Source organism: Otolemur garnettii, unplaced genomic scaffold (assembly GCF_000181295.1).
Source record: "Otolemur garnettii isolate 467f Iridium unplaced genomic scaffold, OtoGar3 scaffold00023, whole genome shotgun sequence".
NCBI lineage: Eukaryota > Metazoa > Chordata > Mammalia > Primates > Galagidae > Otolemur > Otolemur garnettii.
The window spans coordinates 18787407-18807388 of record NW_003852418.1 but is presented as its reverse complement, the minus strand read 5'-3'; the positions used below and the strand labels follow the sequence as shown (position 1 = coordinate 18807388).

Genomic DNA, 19982 nt, shown 5'->3' with positions numbered 1-19982 from the left:
ATTTTCTTTTCTTGTTGGGTCTTTTCCTGGTTTGGGGATCAATGTGATGTTTGCTTCATAGACTGTGTTCGGAAGTATTCCTTCTTTTTCTCTATTTTGGAAAATGTTAAGTAATATAGGTACTAGTTCCTCTTTAAAGGTTTGGTAGAATTCTGATGTGAAGCTATCTCTTTTGCCTTTCTTTATGAAACTGCCTGTGTCCCCAAGGAACCACTCTCCTCTAGTTGCTGAAATACAGGACAGGCCAGTGACATGGTGAACTTACAGTGCCCCTGGTCCCTCAGACCAGGACACCAGTGTACAGTGCCCCTGCAGAGAGGCCAACACTACCCCAGGACCTGTTCTGCCAGGCTGAAGGTGACCCCATGGTTCTGAAATGCAGTCTGTGATTAAAAGTGGGGACCTATGATGAATAGCAAAGTCTTTTTGTGGCCCAGCCCCACCAGGAGGACTACAGCAAAGATGGGTTAGCAAGGGCCGTGTTTCAGTGCAGAGCTCAAGCAGGCACTGTTTCAGGGGGCAGAGGGCAGGAGTGCAAGCTTCCTCTCAGCATGTTAGATAATCCCACACCACGAGGACACCCCCACCAGAGATTCTTAGATTACTGACCAGTACCAGCCTGGCCACTCCGTGAAAACCCTTCTCCCCAGCCGTCACAGTTAGTGGTCCACAGGAAGACTCAGTGGGAATAAACCTTTTCCGGGATGACACTGGGGTCTATTATGGGAATAGAACTAAGAAGATAAGAAAAACCAGTGTCACCCAGAAAGTCCAAATCGCCTGTTTCCACACTTCCCCCAGGAGTTGCTGTCCTGTGGTCAGATGGAGCTCCCCCCACCCACCATTTGGCAAATGAAACATAATTAGGAGAAAAAACAGAGTACTCAAAGAATTCATTGATTTCATCCGCCGCGAACTTCTACTTCTGAGGGCATTGAAGTTCCTTGAATAACTCAGAGAAGATTGTTGAATTATAGTGTTTGCTTGTGATTCAGAAGCACAAATTTTTCCAAATGTCTTAGCAAGAAAATGACATCTGAGGGGCCATTATGAGTGACTCAGCGGGTGTGGGCAGACCGTCAGATGAGCTGAGCTCCACTTTCTTGCTTCGGTGTGTGCTCTCTTACTGGAAAAGAAAGTTCTAGGGGGATGAATAAGTAACTACAGAGCAGAGGGACTAGGAGGGCACTGCTGTTTTTCATTAAGCTGGGAGTTTGGGACCTTCCTCCCACACAGCTGAGATGCTGCAGTGCCCGTCTCGCGCTCTGCTCACTGCTCCAGCTCTGTCCAGCCTCTAGGCCCAGATGATCAGCAAGCCTTACCTCTTCTCTGGGCTTCCTGGGCTGTGGCACACATGATTTACAGGAAGAAATACACACACACACACACACACACACACACACACCCTCCCCTGAACTGCTGCGGTTCTGAAAGGGTTGGACGCCTGCACCTTGCCAGGTGCATCCTTCCCATCTCCCAACGCGCATGGTGTAAAGAGACAAACAGGTCGGGGTCATCACCTGCAGCTGAAGCCTCTCCAAGCTCACTGTTTGTCCAAGAACTCTCTGTTGTACATGTGGCAGAAACCTGTTCGTTTGTGCAAGATGAAAGGCTGAGGACTTTTGGAGGGTTTGAGGGACCTCAGAAAAGTAGAATATATGGGCCCTGCCCTCCAGGGACTCAGACGGTGGTAACAGCACCAGCTCCCCACTCTGCTGGGCTTGACCAATGTCTCTGCCAGCCTGTCTCACTGCTGCCTCATTTCGCCTGCACGATGCCACCATCTCTGAGCTGGGTGATGCTCTCTGCACTTTGTAGAAGAAGAAACTGAGACTCAGAGAGGGAAGTGACAAGCCCAGTCCTGCAGATAATGTGGCAGCACCAGAAAGGCACTGCAGGACTTCAGACCACTATCCAGGGGTAAGATTCAAGGGGTCAGGAAGCAGGGGATCAGACATCCCAGGAGCCTGGGGTGTTCCCCACAGGGTTCTCCAGCCCGTGACTGCATCCTGCCAGCCATGCCCCCAGGTGGATGCCCCACATGTCCCCTCCCCGTCTCTCTGACAGCATCCTTGTCTGCATAGCTCTCACCTCCACAACTGAACTCGTGCCTTGCTGACCCACACTTCCGTCTGTGTCATCCTCATAGCCCCCAGACAATCTTATAAACACAAATCAGGTGTGGTCCACTGCCCTCCTGGAAGGAAGCGGTGACCCAGTCAAAACCCAAACCTCCTATACTGGGTCCACACGAGACTAAGCTGGGAAACTTCCAGGGTGGGAACCCAGGAGAGCAGGAAAGCCTTCCCATTGGATGGTGAGACTGTGGAGAAGGAGGGGGAGCAGGAGAGGTGGGTGGGCAGGGTCCCACACTGTGGCCAGCCGTGAGAGGCATGGCCTGAGCGCCCACATGGTCCCTGAGGCCCGGAGCTCTCCGGGGCCTTCTCAGGGGCATCCTCCGGAGCCTTCCCTCAGCCCCGTGTGCTCACATCCCAGAGTCCATGCATACACTCTTCCTTCTGCTTAAAAAGTCTCCATCCAGCACTCTCCATGATTTAATCCTAAATCACTGGATGCCTAAGTGAGCAGTCCCAGGTCAAGCATCCCCAGAGGCCCCCAGTCTCTAGGGCTCCCCATTTTATCTGCTTCCAAGCACGTTCTACTGCTGAGCATTGTACTTTTTTACAGGTCCCCTCTCCAGACTGTAGCCTCTTCCTGGGCAGGGCCTTGCTCCCTGCAGTATCCCGGGTGACAGAAATTGCAGTCTTCACATGCAAGGTGCTCTGCAAACATTTGCTGACAGCCTGACTTCAGAGGGCAAACCTGGCCTGGTGAAAGGTCAAGTGCACCTTTCAAAGGCCATACCTGTTTCACACCAGGCCACAGCCAGTGTGTCCCAAAGGTGATGCTGACAAGGCTGACCCCACGAATAGGAGCCCAGGGAGCCACATCCCCTTCCGAGCAAGTAGGATGTGGTGCACAGTGGTACCTGGGGACAGTGGCAGGGAGGCTTGCAGACCTGACCCACCCAACCAGAAGGCATCCAGGAGTCAGTATGAGCTTCTGACTGGTTGATCAAATGGATAAAGAGGAGACCTTGAAGCTGGCCAGGGAGCCATCTGCCCTGCAAACCCCAAATTGCCTACTGAACACTGCCAGCAGCCATCAAAACAAATGCTGTATCCAGGATGTGGCTAAACTCAGGAATGTGGAATAATAGGAAATATCTGCAGCTCACTCCAACGGGAGCCAGACAATACGGCCTGAAGTAGGAAGGATTCTGAGGCAATTCCACAATCCACTAAAATCCAGCCGCGCTATTCCTCTCTGTCCAGGTTGGGAAGGTGGGCTGGCCCTGGCCTAACTATAAAATGTATGCATTGTTTTTTATTAAGACAAGGGGAAAAATAAAACGTATTTTTAGAAATGAATAGGGTTTTGTGTCTGTGGCCTTGGATCATGTGTTTTCCAGGAGACACGCTGGGGTAACAAAAAAAGGTAGGGTAGGGGACTCGATTCAAACATGCCCCCCAGGAACCTTGTGTGAGTGCCCGTCTTGTGACACCTCTGGAGGCTCAGTCTTCTCACCTGCCCAGGGCACAGTGAACATGCAGGGCCCTTACTCAGCAAAGCCTTAAGTAGTATGTGGGGTGCTTTTGAGCAGGGCCCCACATGCCTGCAGGGTCAGGTGTCCACACTGCTGTGAGATGAGCTGATGGCATTGATATTCCCATATCTCACAGGTTGTGCAGAAGATCAAGGAGTCACTCCCCGTCTCTCTGGCAGCATCCCTCTGTCCACACAGGTCTCACCTCCACAACTGAACTCGTGCCTTGCTGACCCACACTTCCGTCTGTGTCATTCTTCCCATAGCCCCCAGACAATCTTACAAACACAAATCAGGTGTGGTCCACTGCCCTCCTGAAAGGAAGCGGTGACCCAGTCAAAACCCAAACCTCCTATACTGGGCCCACATAAGACTAAGCTGGGAAACTTCCAGGGTGGGGACCCCGGGGAGCAGGAAAGCCTTCCCATTGGATGGTGAGACTGTAGAGAAGGGAGAGCAGGAGAGGTGGGTGATGCTCAGGACTACAGAGTCCGCCAGAAAGTCATTGGCCCAGCCCTCTGCCCGTGAGCACCAACAGGAGCAGGAATGACTTGATTACCTCCAGGAAGGAAAACCTAGGGCACATGGCCAGCTTCCCTGGCAGAAACCCATAGGGTGGTTTCAGAAGGAACGCCTAGCTCCCAAACACCAACTGGAGTCTGCCCTGAGATGGAAGGCGGGCACACAGCTGCCTGTAAAACATACCTGGCAGGTTGGCTTTGAACAGGGCATAAATGCAGCCTCCAGCCAGAGAACAAGCAGGGTGTCTGGTCCGGCAGGTTCTCCATAGGCCCCTCCTCTCCCTTGGCCTCAGCCACCCCTCAGTCTACCTGTGTGCCCTTTGGAGGACTCCTTAGGCCAAACTCCCTTCATAATCAGCAGTCCTGGCCCCCCATTTGAGTTGGGTTGGGTTTGCAGCCACACCTCTCAACAAAACATGTTTAACAGAGGCTGGAAAAGACCCTCCCCACTCTGGGGGTTACAATGTTAGTGACCCCCAAAGCAATGCAGCTGGCTGGCTTCCCAGAGCCGTCTGGAAGGTACACACACATCCACCCAGCCAGAGCCCAGTTTGGAGGTGAAGAGTCCTCAATCCACTGGCTTTGGCATGTCTGCCCTGTCACAGGGGCCAAGGAGATGGACAGAGAGTGAATCTCCTCAGCTCTCACTTCCTTCTTGGCTTAAAAATTCTAGTTTCAAATGTATGCACACTCTACCCCACTTCCTGCCCTGTTTTTCTAAGATTGAGTTTCCTCTATTAGGGAAACCCCAGTGTGACACAACTTGTCAGCTCTGTATGTCCTATTCCTTACCAGCCTAAAAACATCCCTCCCTTTAACTAGCTTAGCCAGAGGGAGCAGGACTGGGGATGCTCACTGTCACCTGGGCCCGAACTTTGTTTGTAAGTCCAACTAGCCAGAGGCTCTGAGTTAAAGGACTCGTGACCTGGCAGGTAAGGCTGTTATTATCAGCAGGTAAAGCTGTTATCATCAGATCAGATCGGCTGCCTCATCTGCAGGGCCCAGGGCACAGTGAACATGCAGGGGCCCTTCCTCAGCACTGCCTGCAGGGCCTGATGCCTGCATTGCTAGCCCTGCCTGTCATGATCCTCCCACACATGTGGCCCTGCTCTGAGACCCTCAGGGCATCTTCAGAGCATCCCAGGTCTCTGAGTGAGTGGAAGAACTTGTAATCTGGGTTTCACCCTGTATGAGGAAGGACAGGCTGCCACCCAGGCACAGGGCACGTCTCCACTTTCCAGGTCTCTTTCCCATGTTGTAGAATGTGTGAATGGACTTTGTGCCTCCACAATCCTGACTGTGGATACTTAGGGGAGAAGGGCACTAAACTACTGGGAATGTTTAGCTTTTTCATTAGGGAAAATCAAAAACCACCACTTCAGTAGTGGCCACCCAATAACATCACAAGGACCTGGGCTTCTTGATGACCCTGTAGTCAAGGAGAGAGCTGAAGTAGAAAACCCACCAGCAGCTCCCTCTGTGTGCCACCTACCCCCAGCTCCATGGGGGGCTCTCAGCCCCACCCTCCGCCCAATATCTGACTGTCAGTGTGAGTGACCTCCCAAGAAGACAAAAGATGCACCGGCCTCATGGCCACACTTTGCCTCGATGACCACCTTGGGGGCACTGCTGGGCCCATGAAGCAGCACCTGGCCTTGGCTTCCATCCTCTGCTCTGACCAGGGCTGCCAGGCAGGCTTCTCAGTCCTGCTGAGATTCCAGGCGTGGCTGTGGAAACTGCTGGAACCAGGGAGCCAGCTGCTGGTTTCTTGAACAGGTGGAGAGAAGGGCCTGGAATATGGACAAGAGAGTTCACCTGAGGACCCTACGCAGAGGACCCACAGCAGAGGCCTGTGGTGACCCCAGAATGGCAGGGACATTTTCTGACCAGATCATGAGGCCACTGTGGGGCCCACTCTCAGTGAGGACGCCTCAGGAGGAGCCGCTAAGTTAGGAAACCAAGTGCTGAGGCCCCGTTTCTGCTTTTGGTTCCTCATTTGATCACACAGTTTTGTTAGCAGGAAACTTCTCCAAGCATCTCTGGGAGTTCAAATGTAGAATTCATGAACTATGTGCCAAATGGCACTTTTCTTTTGGAGCATTTTCTAGAAGTACCCTTCCCCCTTCCCTGGGAAAGGTAAACATCTCCTGGGTTTTTGGGAAACCGGTTCCGAAAGCCGGGTCAGGGCATCCTTGGGGGAAGGGGAGCTCCGTGGCCTCCTGCCAGGAGAGGCCAGGGCTGAGGTGGGAGGCAGGAGGCATCGCCCCAGGGCCCAGGGTCCCAAGGATCCAAGGCTGGGCAGCGCGTCAGAGCCTACAGCCCCCATCCCGGGTACCCAGGGCCACGGAAAAGGAGTCACGTTTGACAATCTGGAACTCAGAAAGGTCACCAAGCCAGAGTGGCTAGTGACTGGTGGCTGCGGCGGTGGTCGACCCTGGGGTCGGGCTCTTTGACCTTCCTCCAGAGAGAGTTCAGGCGCCCAGGCCAGGGAGGGAGGTGCGGCCTGCGGCCCGGGAGGGGCGGGACAGGGTCACCCAGGCGGGGCGGGCGTGGGGGGATCAGCCCCGCCCCGGAGGTGTGTCCGAGCCTGGCCACCGCCTTTAAGGGGCCTAGGGTGCTGGGCGAGGCCGGAGCGGGCCGTCCCGGGGCGGGATCTGAGATTCGGAGCGGGATTCCGAGCGGCACCTGGCGCAGTATCTCGGATCCGGAGCGGGATCCGGAGCAGGCCTCGGCGCAGGAGCCATGGCGTCGTCCGGGCCGGGGCGGCCACTGATGCTGCTCGTGCTGCTGGCGGGAGCGGCGCAGGCCGGCCTCCCTTTCCGCCGGGGCTGCTACCTGCTCCCACCGGGGGACCAGCTGCTGCAGCTGGGACACAGGTGGGCGCCGGCGGGGACGGGAAGCCGTGGGGGGAGGGAAGGGATGGCCAAGTCCCCAGGCCTAGAGCGCTCGCCTGCCTTTTTGGAGCCCTGCACCTTGGACCTTGGAACGTCACACCCAGCCCCTTCGTTCGGGGGAGGGTCACTCCTGTTTCACATCCAGGGGGAACCCTGGTGTTTGTGGAGTTGGACGAGCCCCACCTTCCCAGCAAGCCAGGCCAGCCTCACCCCGTAGCCTTTGGGGCTTGTCCCCAGCGCCAGACTTTCTCGAGGCGCACTCTGCTTCCCTCCTTCACGTGCGACCGGCGTCTCACATCTCTCACCTGGTGGCTGCCGCACTCACACTCACTCCCTCACTTTTTGGGGAAAGAGAGAAGGGTCTAAGAAGGGCTGCCTTTGCCCAGGCCCCATCGGAGGGGAACTCTGGTTGCCCAGTGAGACCCAGCGCTATTTGGGTGGTGTTGGTCTCTCCCCAGGACATACCCGCGGCCTCACGAGTACCTGTCCACATCGCATCTGCCCAAGAGCTGGGACTGGCGCAATGTGAACGGTGTCAACTATGTCAGCATCACCAGGAACCAGCACATCCCTCAGTACTGTGGCTCCTGCTGGGCCCATGCCAGCACCAGTGCCATGGCAGGTAGGTAGCAGACAGCGCCAGGGTTCCAGGAGCCTGTGATTCTGCCCAGGGGCCAGCCTGGGCGGGTGGTGCCTGTACCTCTCCAGCCTGGAGGAGCCAGCCTTCGCCCTTTGCCGAACAGACCCCAAGCTGCCTCATTCTGGGGATTTCCAACAGGACTGTCGGGGATCTTTGGTTGACTGAGGCCCAGTGAGAAGTGTTTCCCAGGTGCCCTCTCTGCCCCAAAGGTTGTGACCTTAGCCGCTGGGCTAGAACCAGAAATGCAGAATTATTGAGCTCCCAGCCTGTATCTGGGGACACAGAAGTGAAAGCAGCCACTATTTGAGATGAATGCTCATCCTGGGCTCAGACTGTCTTGGTGAGGCTAGCCGGCTGTGGCCCAAGGGCTCACCTGGTTGCTCCTCCCAGCCTGGCACTTTTCTCATCTGGACCTTAGACTTCTGGCTGCAGTTGAGGGAGGAAGGCTTACAGGAATGAGGGAGGGTGAGTGGGCAGCCACCCAGCCCCAGACTTGCCCCTGGGCATTTGGAAGGCACCCTGCCCTCTCCAGCCCTGGGGCCCTAGAAGTCTGGAATTCCCCTGGTAAAGGGATTCACTCTGGCTGGGAGTTTGGTCCCAGGAGGGCTGGGTGCCATTGCCTCCTCTCCTGGCCTGTTGTGTACCATCTGTGTTGGAGGGATCCACATGGTGGCCCTGCCACCTGTGGGGCTGGCAGCAAGACCTTCCAGCTGCCATGATTGCTCTCAATTTGCAGATGAGGAAACAGAGGCTCTTTGCAGGAGACTTGGCCACGATGTAGGTGACAGCTGAGATTTGAACCCAGAAGCCTGGGCTTTGGGCCAGGACCCCTGCTGGGCTCTGTCTTTTGGATGAGGAATTCTTGCTAGGGTCTAGACCCCCAATTCTTGGTTGGCTGACTTAGACTGTGGCATCTGGTGAAGTCTCCTGGTGGGCCAGCCCTGTCCCTCTTGGGGGTCTAAGGGCTAGAGCATACTTCAGACTGGGGTGGAGATGGAGAATGCAGAGCCCAGGCCTTACCCACAGAAAGGTCTGGAGACCTCGGCCAGGCAGGGTGTGGGCAGGCCTGCAGCTGGAGGCTGGGGCAAAGTCCTGGGAGAGGGTGGGATGGCCCCACTGAGGAAGTGAAAGAGGCCTTCGAGGCCCAGTGGGAGGGTAGGGTGAGGGTAAGGAAAGAACAATTGGAAAGGGAAGCCTTGACTTATCTTCGAGAGGGAGTCAGGTGACAAGATTTACATTTGTCAAGGACTGCAGGGTTGGGAGGAAGTGGCTATAGTTGGCTTGCCTGCTGTCTGATGAGTGCTAGGCACTGGCCCGGGGGTCAGCCCCCACATTTTGTGAGTGGACTCTTCCTTCTCTTTCTCCTTAAACCTCTGTAGTCTCTGGCCCTTGCTTCCTCTTTAACTGAGAAAAGAGAAGCCACCAGCAGGGGAATTCCAAGAGGCTTGACCCCTTTGCCAGCTAGCACAGCTGGCCCAGTGTGCCTTCCCTCCTGTCCCTGGGGACCAAGGGTCCCGGCCCCTCACTGAGACTGCACTCCTACCAACCCCAACGTCAACCCTGCCGACTTCTCAGCCCCTCAGGGGTACCTGGAGCTCATCTATTTCCTCTTCTAATGCAGGTAGGAGTGGCCAGTGCAGCCCAGGTCCCCTCCTGGGATTCTGCTTATTCTCAGGGATGTAGGTCAGCCAGCCCTAGGTGGGGGCCATGTCAGCCCTCGGATGCCCCTCAGGGTGTGTGAGCCCAGGTGTGGCGGGGGTAGCTGCCCAGTTCCCTCAGGGGCTAGGTTCCTGCTGCCTTCCCCACCCCTTTGGACTTCACCTGCCCCCTCTGGGGCCAATATGGCTCCCTGGGTAGCACTGGTTCACAGAGCTGCCCCCTGCCCCCTCCTCATTGAGGCAGGGACTGTGTCTCTCCTGGCTCTGTGTCGGTGGGCACAGGTGGTGGAGTTGTCCTTCTTGCAGGACTGGACTGCATCAACAGCACTACCCTGGCTCTGCCCTTACGGCATTTGCAGTTGGGGGTGTGGGCAGACAGGACAGTGCCCAAGGAGAACCAGGAAAGACCTCTCTGAAGAGCAAGGGCTGAGCTGAGACCTCTAAGAAGAGGTCAGCACTGGGGAGGCCCCTCCAGAGAGGGACGCAGGTGGGCAGTGGGTGCTGACAGTAGCGCTAACTGTTGCAGATCGCATCAACATCAAGAGGAAGGGTGCGTGGCCCTCCACCCTGCTGTCGGTTCAGCACGTCCTTGACTGTGGCGACGCCGGCTCCTGCGAGGGCGGAAACGACCTGCCAGTGTGGGCGTATGCCCACCGACACGGCATCCCAGACGAGACCTGCAACAACTACCAGGCCAAGGACCAGGGTAGGCTGCTGCCCAGGTCCCACACTCTGCCCTCTGCCTCCTCTTTCTAGGGAAGGGTGGCCACGAGCCCCATGTGGATCTGACTGTATGTTCCTCACACTTGGCTGGGGTGCCACGGGGGCAGGGGGTGTATAGGGATTGCAGCCCCCAAGAGCTGGTGCCCCTGACCGTCAGGGGTGGTGTCCCCAGGCCAGCCTCCTGCAGAAGCCCCCTCTGCCACCTTGTCGAGAAGACCATCAAAACAGCCTGGCGTAGGAAGGTTCTGGTGGGCACCCATCACGCCCATGTGTTCAGCCTTGTGGAAGGGCCCTGGCAGAGGGGCCTGGATGTGGAATTTGGGTTCTGATGTGTTGGCATTTGGGGAGTTTTATGAGCCATTACAGGGGAGAGGCACAGGTGGGCTTTGTAGAGGGAAGAGTCAGTTTTCCAGAAATGTTGGTGCCAAGGCAGTGCTACAAGCTAGAAGCCAAAGGACCGTAGCTTTGAGTCCTGGATGTGGCCTGGTTCTACTCTGGCCATCCTGGACCCAGCCACACACATCCACATGTGGCTGGAGCTGAGGGGGATGCTATAGAGAACAGTAGACCCCAGCTTGCCTGGGGTCCCTGTGGTTGGCACATTCTTTTCAGGCTACTCTCCTTGGAAACCTAAAGAAAGAAAAGTCTGGACCCCAAACCCATGATTAGCAGTTTTCAGCCACCTCTCAGCCAGAGCAGAGAGCTGGGGCAACTCAAAAGGCCATGTGAGACAGTAGGGAACAGGAAAGGGAGGGGGCCCTGTGCTTTGCCACCCCATGCCTCCTGCCAGTCTAGAATGGTTGGCTCCAGCAGTTGTGCCTTCTGAGGCGGGAGAAGGTGCTCTACGCGCACCACCTCATGCTCAAGGACAGGGCTCCCTGGCCTTGCTCCCTGGGCCTTATTGTTCAGCCAGAGAGAATTCTCCTAGATTGGTGTTGAGTCCTGTTGAAGTGGCAACCCCAGCAGGGGTCAGAGACCCAGAAGAGGGAAGGATGCCACGGATGAGAAAAGGCCAGACTGCACTGGAGTCAGGTGGTCCCTGGGGCCATGCCACCCCTCCATCCCAGACTGGCTTGTGCAGTCAAGCCAGACCCCATGGCCCACCTGGCCTGAGAGCTGACAGAGCCCCTCAGAAGCTGATGGTTTGCAATAGTCATTCCTTTGTAGTAGGGGCGAAGGGAGCCTCAGAGCTGTCATTTTCCTGTTGTGCTGGACACTGAGCCTTTGGTGTCTAAGAACAAATTAAGTCAACAATTTAATCCTCTTTACTGTCCTAGGGGGTAAGCATTTGGACAGATGTGTAACTGAAACAGAAATAGGCAACTGGGAAGCGGGAAGAAGGCGGCTGAGGGTGGCTGGCGGGCCGGGATGTGCCGCCAGTGAGAACGTGCGAGTGACTGAGTCTTGCAGAGTTCAGAGCTGCACTTTTTGTTTTCCTTTTGTTTTTCTGAAGCCTAATTCTTGATACCTCTCAAACCAAAAACAAGAGCATGCTTTTTATTTTTAACTAAATATATTGGGCTATTTATTCGCTAGCCAGCAATAGAATCATCTTAAGTGCCAATAATTTGATTATGCTCAATTTTCAGCTATAAAGTATTATGAAAATGTCCTTCTCCCAGCCTTTCCCAGGAAAAAAGGCTAACTTTTGAGCACCTACTATGTGCTAATTAATGTTTGTCTTTTCTTTTTTGCCAAGGCCTGGGGAGGGCTTATTTATTCTTGTTTTATTAGGTTTCCACGTTTTGCCTTCACAAAATTAAAAAGGGTTAAAATTTAATAACAATAATAATGTTTAAGATAAGGATGGGGGGGATGGCGCCTGTGGCTCAAAAGGGTAAGGCGCCAGCCCCATATGCTGGAGGTGGCAGGTTCAAACCCAGCCCCAGCCAAAAAAAAAAAAAAAGCAAGGATAAGCTAGAAACAAAAACCTCATAAAGAACGAATGAAGATAAATACAGTCAGGAAAGAAATCAGACAGTTGTTGCATCAAAATATTAAGCATTAATAATAATAATGCAAAGAAAGTAACATTCACATTGTCAAAGAAGAGTATGTCTATTATAGAATGCTTTGACTCTGAGGTTCATATGGAGTCATCAGTTAACTTATTTTTTTTTTTTTTTTCGGCCAGGGCTGGGTTTGAACCCACCACCCTCAGCATATGGGGCTGGCACCCTACTCCTTGAGCCACAGGCACTGCCCCTTATTTCCCCCCTTCCCCCAAAAAAAGCCCTTGGGGAAGGTTTTTAATAACTCCTTTGCAGCTGAAAGAACATAATTAAACGGCACCTAGCAGCAACATGGTTTGTGTTATTAGCTAATGGATGGTAAGTTAAGTGAGAAAAGTGAGAGTGGATCTGGGCACGCTTGTTCCTCGGCTAATCAAGAGACAGTCTCTTGCTGACTTTTCCTACTGTCCCCTAGAGTGTAACAAGTTTAACCAATGCGGGACATGCACTGAATTCAAAGAATGCCATGCCATCCAGAACTACACCCTCTGGAAAGTGGGCGACTACGGCTCCCTCTCTGGGCGGGAGAAGATGATGGCTGAAATCTATGCAAACGGACCCATCAGGTGAGGAGTCCCAGCAGTGAGGCTTTGCCAGGGTGCGTGCAGGTGGGCATGTGGATTTTCACCCCTTGGCCAACTTCATTCATGGGCTTGAGACACAGCGGCCACATTATTTCATTTCTTAGAACTTCAGTTTTCTCACAAGTAAAACCAATGACCAATAACTGAGCTTGTAAGTAATCTGCCCATAGTGAGTGCTGTGGTGCTGGTGGACTGTTTCCACAGGGAAGACACGATATAACAATTTACTTGCCCAATTTGCCCAGAATCATCTGATACCCATTATCTGTGTCTGTAATGTAAGACTGTTTCTAATGAAGGTAGATTCTCTGTTTAGGGCAGTAATTCTTTTTAACTGTTTGTCCACAGCTGTGGCATAATGGCCACAGAGAAGATGGTCAGGTACACCGGGGGCATCTATGCTGAGTACCAAGAGAACCCTGAAATAAACCATGTCGTTTCCGTGGCTGGATGGGGTATCAGCAATGGGACTGAATACTGGATTGTCCGGAATTCATGGGGTGAACCATGGGTAAGATGTTTTCACTCTCTTCAGGTCATAAGAATTGCTATTTCTCTCATTTGAATGGTTCTGTTGACTTTCAGCTAAAAGCACAAGGGTTATTTGCTCCAGCTCAGAGTCTCAGCCATGGCACAAGTGACTTTTGGGGCTGCATCCTCTGGTGCATGCAAACCGTCACTCTGTGTACTGTGGGGTGTTTAGCAGCAACCCTGGCCCTTGTAGCCACTAGACACTCCCACCCAACCTCCCACATAACCAACCCAAACTCTAAACGTTGCGAGAGCTTCCTGGAGAAACCACTGGTCAAGCAGCACTGAGAAGGGTGCAAGTTCTCTGCCTCCTTCCTGCATAACTGCCCCACTTTCTCCTGTCACAGCCTCGGGCTCCCATGGTAAAACAATGTAGGGGAAAATTTTGAGTTTAGTTAAATCCACTGCCACAGCCTTAATTTTTGAGACTTAGTATTATTCATTAATATCTAAGACATAGACATTTAACTATTACAAAATGGGGGTAAATAGTTAACGTGAAAGTGATGAAATGCCAATTGTCTTTACCGGATGTTACAAATGGGATATCACTAGATGGGTAAGTTATTAGGTCTAGAGTCAACATTTTTTGTTACGTTAATTAGCTTTTGGCATAGAGGGCCCTTATGTTAAATGTTAACCAAGTGAAATGATTCACGAAAGGTATTTCCAAGTAGAGGTCATGGGAAGGGTAAAGGGTGGCTGCCCATCCTCCAAGGCTGGGCTGGGGGTTGGGAGCAAACAGCAGGGTCTGTGTCCTGAGAGGAGGAGGAACTGCGTGCTGTGACCATCTCACTTCTACCCACAGGGTGAGAGAGGCTGGATGAAGATAGTGACCAGCACCTACAAGGGAGGGCAGGGCGCCAGTTACAACCTTGCTATCGAGAACTCTTGTACATTCGGGGATCCCATTGTTTAAGGTGACGTCCCTGGAAAAGCAGTGTTTTCAGAAATGGTATCATGAACCACGACCAGAGGGGATCCTATCGCACCAGGCTGACTGAAAGAAACTGAGGCTGAACGTCAATACTGAACAGCTGGGAAGGTTCTGGATACCTGGAAGGGGCACCTGCCAACGTGAGGATGAGGGTCCTGGCTGAAAGAGCATTCCTGAAAAGAGCTGAAGTGGGAGGCCTTGAACACTATACAGCGACTGTTGCCGGCCACCTAGTGAGGAAGTGATCCACAGGACAAGAAATCTCAGACCTCAGCGTAAAAGAGTTCAAATGTAGCACCAGTTCTTATGTCTTTGGAATCAGTGGGGGAGGGGGGACTGTCAACGTGATGAATAAAAGACCCAGCTTCACACTGGACTAGCCTGAGTGAGCCTCATTCACACACAAAAACAACAGAGCATCAGCACCTACAACCCATCAGAAGCCTTTTAAAAAATTTATTGTTCTTAGCAAATTAAAATAATGATGAAACCAACTAACAGATTCTTGTGAGAAAACTCAGGTCACCTTTGAAAGTGGTTCAGGGCAAGGTGTCAGTTTCCGAGTTCCCACCAGCTGGGTCCACCCTGAGAGGTAACAGAGCCAGTCCCTTGAAGATTCAGGGGCAGTACTAGGCAGTACTGGGCCTAACACAGAGAGGAGAGGTGTTGCCTCTCTCCTCCTTTTAGCATTTCCCTTGTAATGCTAAAACCGTCCTTTTTAAAACAGTTACCCACCTCCTCCCAGCAGAACCCATTTCCAAGATGCTGACTTAAAACAACAGCTTCTGGGAAAGGTTTTTCCACAACTGATCTGGAATGTTCTGCTTCAGCTCTGCAGGATGCTCCAAATTAGTTCATCATGATGAAGTTAGATTTGCAATGAGCTTTAAGAGAAAGAAAACAGATATCGGGTTAGAAGTAGGAGGTAAAAAATGACATTTACTGCTGTAGCAAAGACACTTTTATCAGCCTTACCTATGAATTCTGTCACAGGGTCGTGTTCACCTTCTGTCTTAATGGTGCCTGCAATGCTATCATTTTCCAAGATTGGGAGGAAAAGCTGTACAAAGTCAGAGGTGTAGGGAGGAGCGATAACATCCAGCACCTGCGGGGACAGCACAGGGTCACCCTGCCACACAGCCTGTGGGGGTGCTGTGCAATGTTCTGGGGAAATGCAATCAGTTGAGAGAAAACACACCCCGGCCCCCAGCTTCCCTAGTGACACCACCAGTGTCCAACATAAGATACTTAGGGTGGCAATGTAGGTAAAACACATAATATAGTTCCTGCAGGTGGTTAGTAAACTGGTTATCTGTTATTGACATCACCAAGATTATCTATCAGAAAGCAGTTCTCAGAGTTCGGTACAAAATGAACTAAATCAAGCAAAAAGGGCAGTGCTAGCGTAAACAGTGTGAAACATGAAACCAACAGTGCATTGCTGACCTCAGTGACAAAATAGCGAATGAGTGAAATGTCAGTGTCCAGCTTCTCCAGACACTTTCGGATGTAACTGACAACAGGAAGTACATAACCTCGACTCAGCAGGTGAACCATCCTGTCCAGCAGGGTCTTCTTCAACTCCAGCTATGGAAGAGGGCAGAGGGGCTGGTTAGGACGGCATCTACCCCCAGACCCCAGTGAGCCCCAGGGCTGCTGCTCACCTGCTCCATCACGTCCAGCTGGGAGTGCTCAGTCTCAAAGAGCTTAACAAGCAGCTGGAGGACCTGGGGATGCAGGAGCTGGTGGCAGGTGCTGATCTACAAACATGTCACAGAAAGGCTCGCTGAGCAGTGCGGTCACTCTCAGGACACAGAACCACTGTCACTGTCACAGCTGCCAGACAGCTTACTGCTGACAAGGTCAGTCCTGGACCCTTAACCAGGGCCCTGCCAGCTTCTATGCCATGCCCCATACTTCCAGTAACACTTGGTAAAAACTGAGAAATCTATGCAGTCAACGAAACATGATCCTTAGAAAGGAAAATCCTCATTTAGGAAAGAAATTACTATTTTTGAAAAGAGTATCCTCTGAACTCCCTGAGCAGACGCAATGGAATTGCCAAAATAAACAGCCCTTCCGCCCCCCTCACCTCGTCCAGCAGCGCCAGGTGCACTGGTGTGTGGTCTGTCTGCAGCTGAAAGTACCTTGGCTCTGATACAGTCCAGTCCACCCATTTCAGCACACCCATTGCCACCACTGGAAACCTGCAGGCAGACAAGGCACAGTGCTTTCCTTAAGAAAATACCAAGATGCTCTAGGAAAGCATTAAGGGCTGGGACATTTAAAGGAACTCAGCCCCATCAATCCACCCCGCACCACACTCTGCCAGGGCCGCTTGTTCACAGACACTCTGATGAGACTCGCAGTGCGAGGAGCAGAGTTCAGTTCTCAGCTCACCATAAACCATTTTCCTTAAAAGGAAAGGAGTATTAATGTGAAACGGAGTTTGGTGGACTCCCTGTTAAAGTGAACCTTTATTAAAGTTTACCTTTATTCAGCAAACCCTTTCTTCACCCCCAGTACAAATTAATAGGGGAAAGATTTAAATGCCTCAGAGGACACACTCGTTCTAGGATACATCTATTTATATAATTAGCATGATCACAAATCATTTCTATCCAAGCAAGATTTTGTTAGGATAACTTTTACTACAAATAGACACTTTTCATAAAATTAATTTGTGTATTTCTGGCCAGTCTTTCTTTACTTAGTCTAATTTGTGAGGATTTACGGAACAGACTTCTGGCAAATAAACACCTGAAAATTACTCATGCTGCTAAAATTGTTTAAAATTCTCTACATACATTTTTTTTAAAAAGAAATGAATAAGTATCTCAAAAGCTTTTACTATTTGAGCTTTTACTATGAAAACTCAAACCACTGCCTCCCCAAAGAATTAAGTTTAGAAATGTTTCAGTCTCCTTACCTAATACACTGGTAAAGTGTACTCAATTCTGCCACTAGTTCAGAGGCCCCTTTGTTTTCATTGCAACACAAATTGTGAACAGTTTCAACGGCTTTTGATGTTGATTTCAGCTCATCTTTATTGATGCTCACTCGCTTGTTCTGAAAAGACACAGGTGACAAACCTTAACGGAGCACACGTCCCTCCTGTCAGAGTATTCCGGTATCTGCCACTTCTCTCGGCAAATCACTTCCCCTATTTCTCAAGTTGAAAGTTAATTTAATTGTCAAACTTTACAATCACACAGTGTATAGAAACTCAAAACCAACAAGACTGTAGTGCGTAGCTTATGGAAATTAGTTTCATTTCTTTGGTCACACTTCCAATTACAGTTTACAGAAAAGTATAGACTGTTCTGAGATGTCTTCTTGAGATGTTTAGCACTGTCACTATTTTATGCACAAACAGTAGAAAAGACATTCTGTTCACTAGACAGGCTCAAGATTTCTTGTAACAAAATTCCCAAATAATACCAGAGCAGAGGAGGACACCATTCTCCTAAAAGCCCACAGCTTTTAGGTATCTCAGCATCGATAGTACCTTACCTTTTTCCAGGTCTCAACCACACTTGCTGCATAAGCCAAGATGTGGATGTATTTGTGCTTGTGGTCCTGGTTGATCCTAGCCCCTGGCTTAAAGAGCGACTGCATGAATAAGTCTAGGAAGGCTGGCACCCGGATCTGCGGAAACACACGTGGCACAGGGTGGCAGGAGCTGGCAGGCTCAGTCACATATACCCTGAAGGGCTCTTGAGGCAGCAGGGGCTCTAACGTGTTTCAAGGGTCAGTGTGATAAGGAAGGACCAGGAAAAGGAATGGAAACATCTCAACAGGAATCTGCATTCACTGACTGACGAGAATCAGATAAACAGACTTTCCAAAGCAACCCACCCAGTTGGCCGTGGGGGCATCCCATCTTACTAACATGAGAAACTTACCAGTTCCACCGGGGGCGGGTCCATGCTTGTGAACATCTTGAAGAGCACAGTGATGTCAGCAGGGTTCAGGGCGCCTTTGGATAACATGGCCCCGAGGGCCTGACAGGCCCGGGGGTAGGAGGCGGCTGTGCCTAAGGCTAGTGTGATCTGACTGGCATCGTGACCTCTTGATGGGAAAAACCACATATCTGATCATTAACAAGGCGGCATTTTCTTCTTTCTTTTTCTTTTCTTATTTACATTTAATGCTTTGGATTGTTCAGATCCCTTTGTTTCCCATGTTTCTGTCATCCATTGGTATATTGACCCATGAAAAGAACATTGAGACAAACTAGATAAGAATAATTCAAATATACCTGGCTAACTCTATAAAAAGAATCACAAACTTTTTAAGTACCTTATTAAGCATCTATTAATAGTAGAAAATAAAGCTATTAAGAGCTCATTTTGCTCTGTAAGACGCGCCTGACAATGTGACACCTGGATTACTGAGCAGCAGCTACTTCAGGGCTGCCACTGCTGTAAGTGAGCCCCACGCTAAGAAAGCACAGTCCACAAACCCAGCAGACTGACAGTAACCCAGTACTTCACCAGACAGCCATCAAAGCAACACTGCAGAAAGCAGGCCCTCCATGTGTTCACAACCACTCTGGTTGTCCAGCTCTACTGGATAAAAGGAAGTTTGCTTATGTGTCAAAACACAAGGGGCTAGAAGCCTTGGCTATGGAACGAGGGTCATGGGAGGGATTCTGAGGGGAGCACTGCGGGACAGGGCAACAGAAACAGGGACTCACTTTTCCTGGGCAAAGCGCTGCACCTCCTGAGCAATCCTGCGCACGGCAGAGCCCCCCTGCTCCTCCTGGGCCAGCACGGACATCATGGCCTGGGCAAACAGGTACGTGTGCTCCCCATGACACACCATCTTCTGCAAGATTGCAGAGAGAGGGGCTGTGTCACTGCCTCAGCACTGACAAGTGCACCAGGGCCAAACTTCAGCAGCTCTGAGGCAGAGACGTCACCCTGGAAGGCGCCTTCTGAAATGGAGGCTCTTTGAAGCAGCGCCGCGAGCATTTTTAAAGATCACTAATTAAACTTTTTTAAGAGAGGTTCAAAGCATAGTGAGTATATTCTTTTTTTTTTACTCTTTTCTTTGATCAACATAATTTAAGCATGCTGCAGAAGTTTAACTATAGGTTCAAGCGTGCCAGGACATAGAAGAGGCTGAAAAACACTGCCCTAAGGCCCTACGGCAGCGGTTCTCAACCTGTGGGTCGTGGCATTAGGAAGGTTGAGAAGCACTGCCCTCCAGAAAAGGCGTCATTAGTGCTTGAAGGTGCAAGACCCAGACAGCCCCTTCCCATGTGAAATTCACACAGTAGGGCACTTACAGCAAACTCAGGGAGATTTTTTTCCAGGTTTTCTTCTCCTCCATCTAAAATTGTAGCTAGAGAGGTCCGAAGTACTCTAGAAAACACTTCCAGCTGCTGGCATGCTGTGGACACGCTGGTTATCTCCCCTTGGTACCCTGCATCAGAAATTAGCTACCACACAAAAACCAGTCAGTGAGTCAGCATGTGACCGCCCCACAGAAGGCTGCTTCCCAGTGTCCCAGCCAACAAGCAGGCACCAGCCTCAGATGGCCCACACCTTTCCTCTGTGCTCACTTTGCTCCCACTTAGGTTTGTGACCCAGGTTACCCACTGCTTCTCGGGCTATTCACCCATGCAAAGAGGGAGATCAACCAGACATGGTTAAGGCTCCACACAGAACACAACAAACTCTATGAAAATGTCCCTTCCAAATTCTAAAACAGTCAGTGTTGATCCAAAAGCAAAGATACAATTATAGACCAATATCACTAATGAACATGATGCGAAAATATTCAACAAGATCCTAACCAACAGAATCCAGCAACACATCAAACAAATCATACACCACGACCAAGTGGGTTTTATCCCAGGACCTCAAGG

At 51.4% G+C, this 19982-nt stretch overlaps 2 protein-coding genes across 3 annotated transcripts in view; one reads left to right on the top strand and one right to left on the bottom strand.

The window, feature by feature from the left end:
• Positions 1 to 6752: 6752 nt before the first annotated feature.
• On the top strand, positions 6753 to 14481 carry CTSZ (cathepsin Z). The gene is made up of 6 exons (XM_003787742.3): positions 6753 to 7004; positions 7481 to 7644; positions 9847 to 10026; positions 12471 to 12621; positions 12988 to 13150; positions 13979 to 14481. Exons 1-6 carry the CDS (start codon positions 6871 to 6873, stop codon positions 14087 to 14089), a joined length of 903 nt encoding a protein of 300 aa, XP_003787790.1. The 5' UTR covers positions 6753 to 6870; the 3' UTR covers positions 14090 to 14481.
• Positions 14482 to 14548: 67 nt separating this feature from the next.
• NELFCD (negative elongation factor complex member C/D) overlaps positions 14549 to 19982 on the bottom strand; it is a 15597-nt gene continuing 10163 nt past the window's right edge. For both annotated transcript variants that reach the window (XM_003787739.3, XM_023511956.1), the window contains 10 exons: positions 19401 to 19553; positions 18807 to 18937; positions 18013 to 18178; positions 17621 to 17755; positions 17037 to 17176; positions 16200 to 16314; positions 15772 to 15867; positions 15554 to 15694; positions 15083 to 15212; positions 14549 to 14991 (listed from right to left, as the gene is read on the bottom strand). In XM_003787739.3, the coding sequence (XP_003787787.1) occupies positions 14957 to 14991; positions 15083 to 15212; positions 15554 to 15694; positions 15772 to 15867; positions 16200 to 16314; positions 17037 to 17176; positions 17621 to 17755; positions 18013 to 18178; positions 18807 to 18937; positions 19401 to 19553 (1242 nt within the window). In that variant the 3' untranslated portion in view covers positions 14549 to 14956. The remainder of the gene's footprint in view (positions 14992 to 15082; positions 15213 to 15553; positions 15695 to 15771; positions 15868 to 16199; positions 16315 to 17036; positions 17177 to 17620; positions 17756 to 18012; positions 18179 to 18806; positions 18938 to 19400; positions 19554 to 19982) is intronic.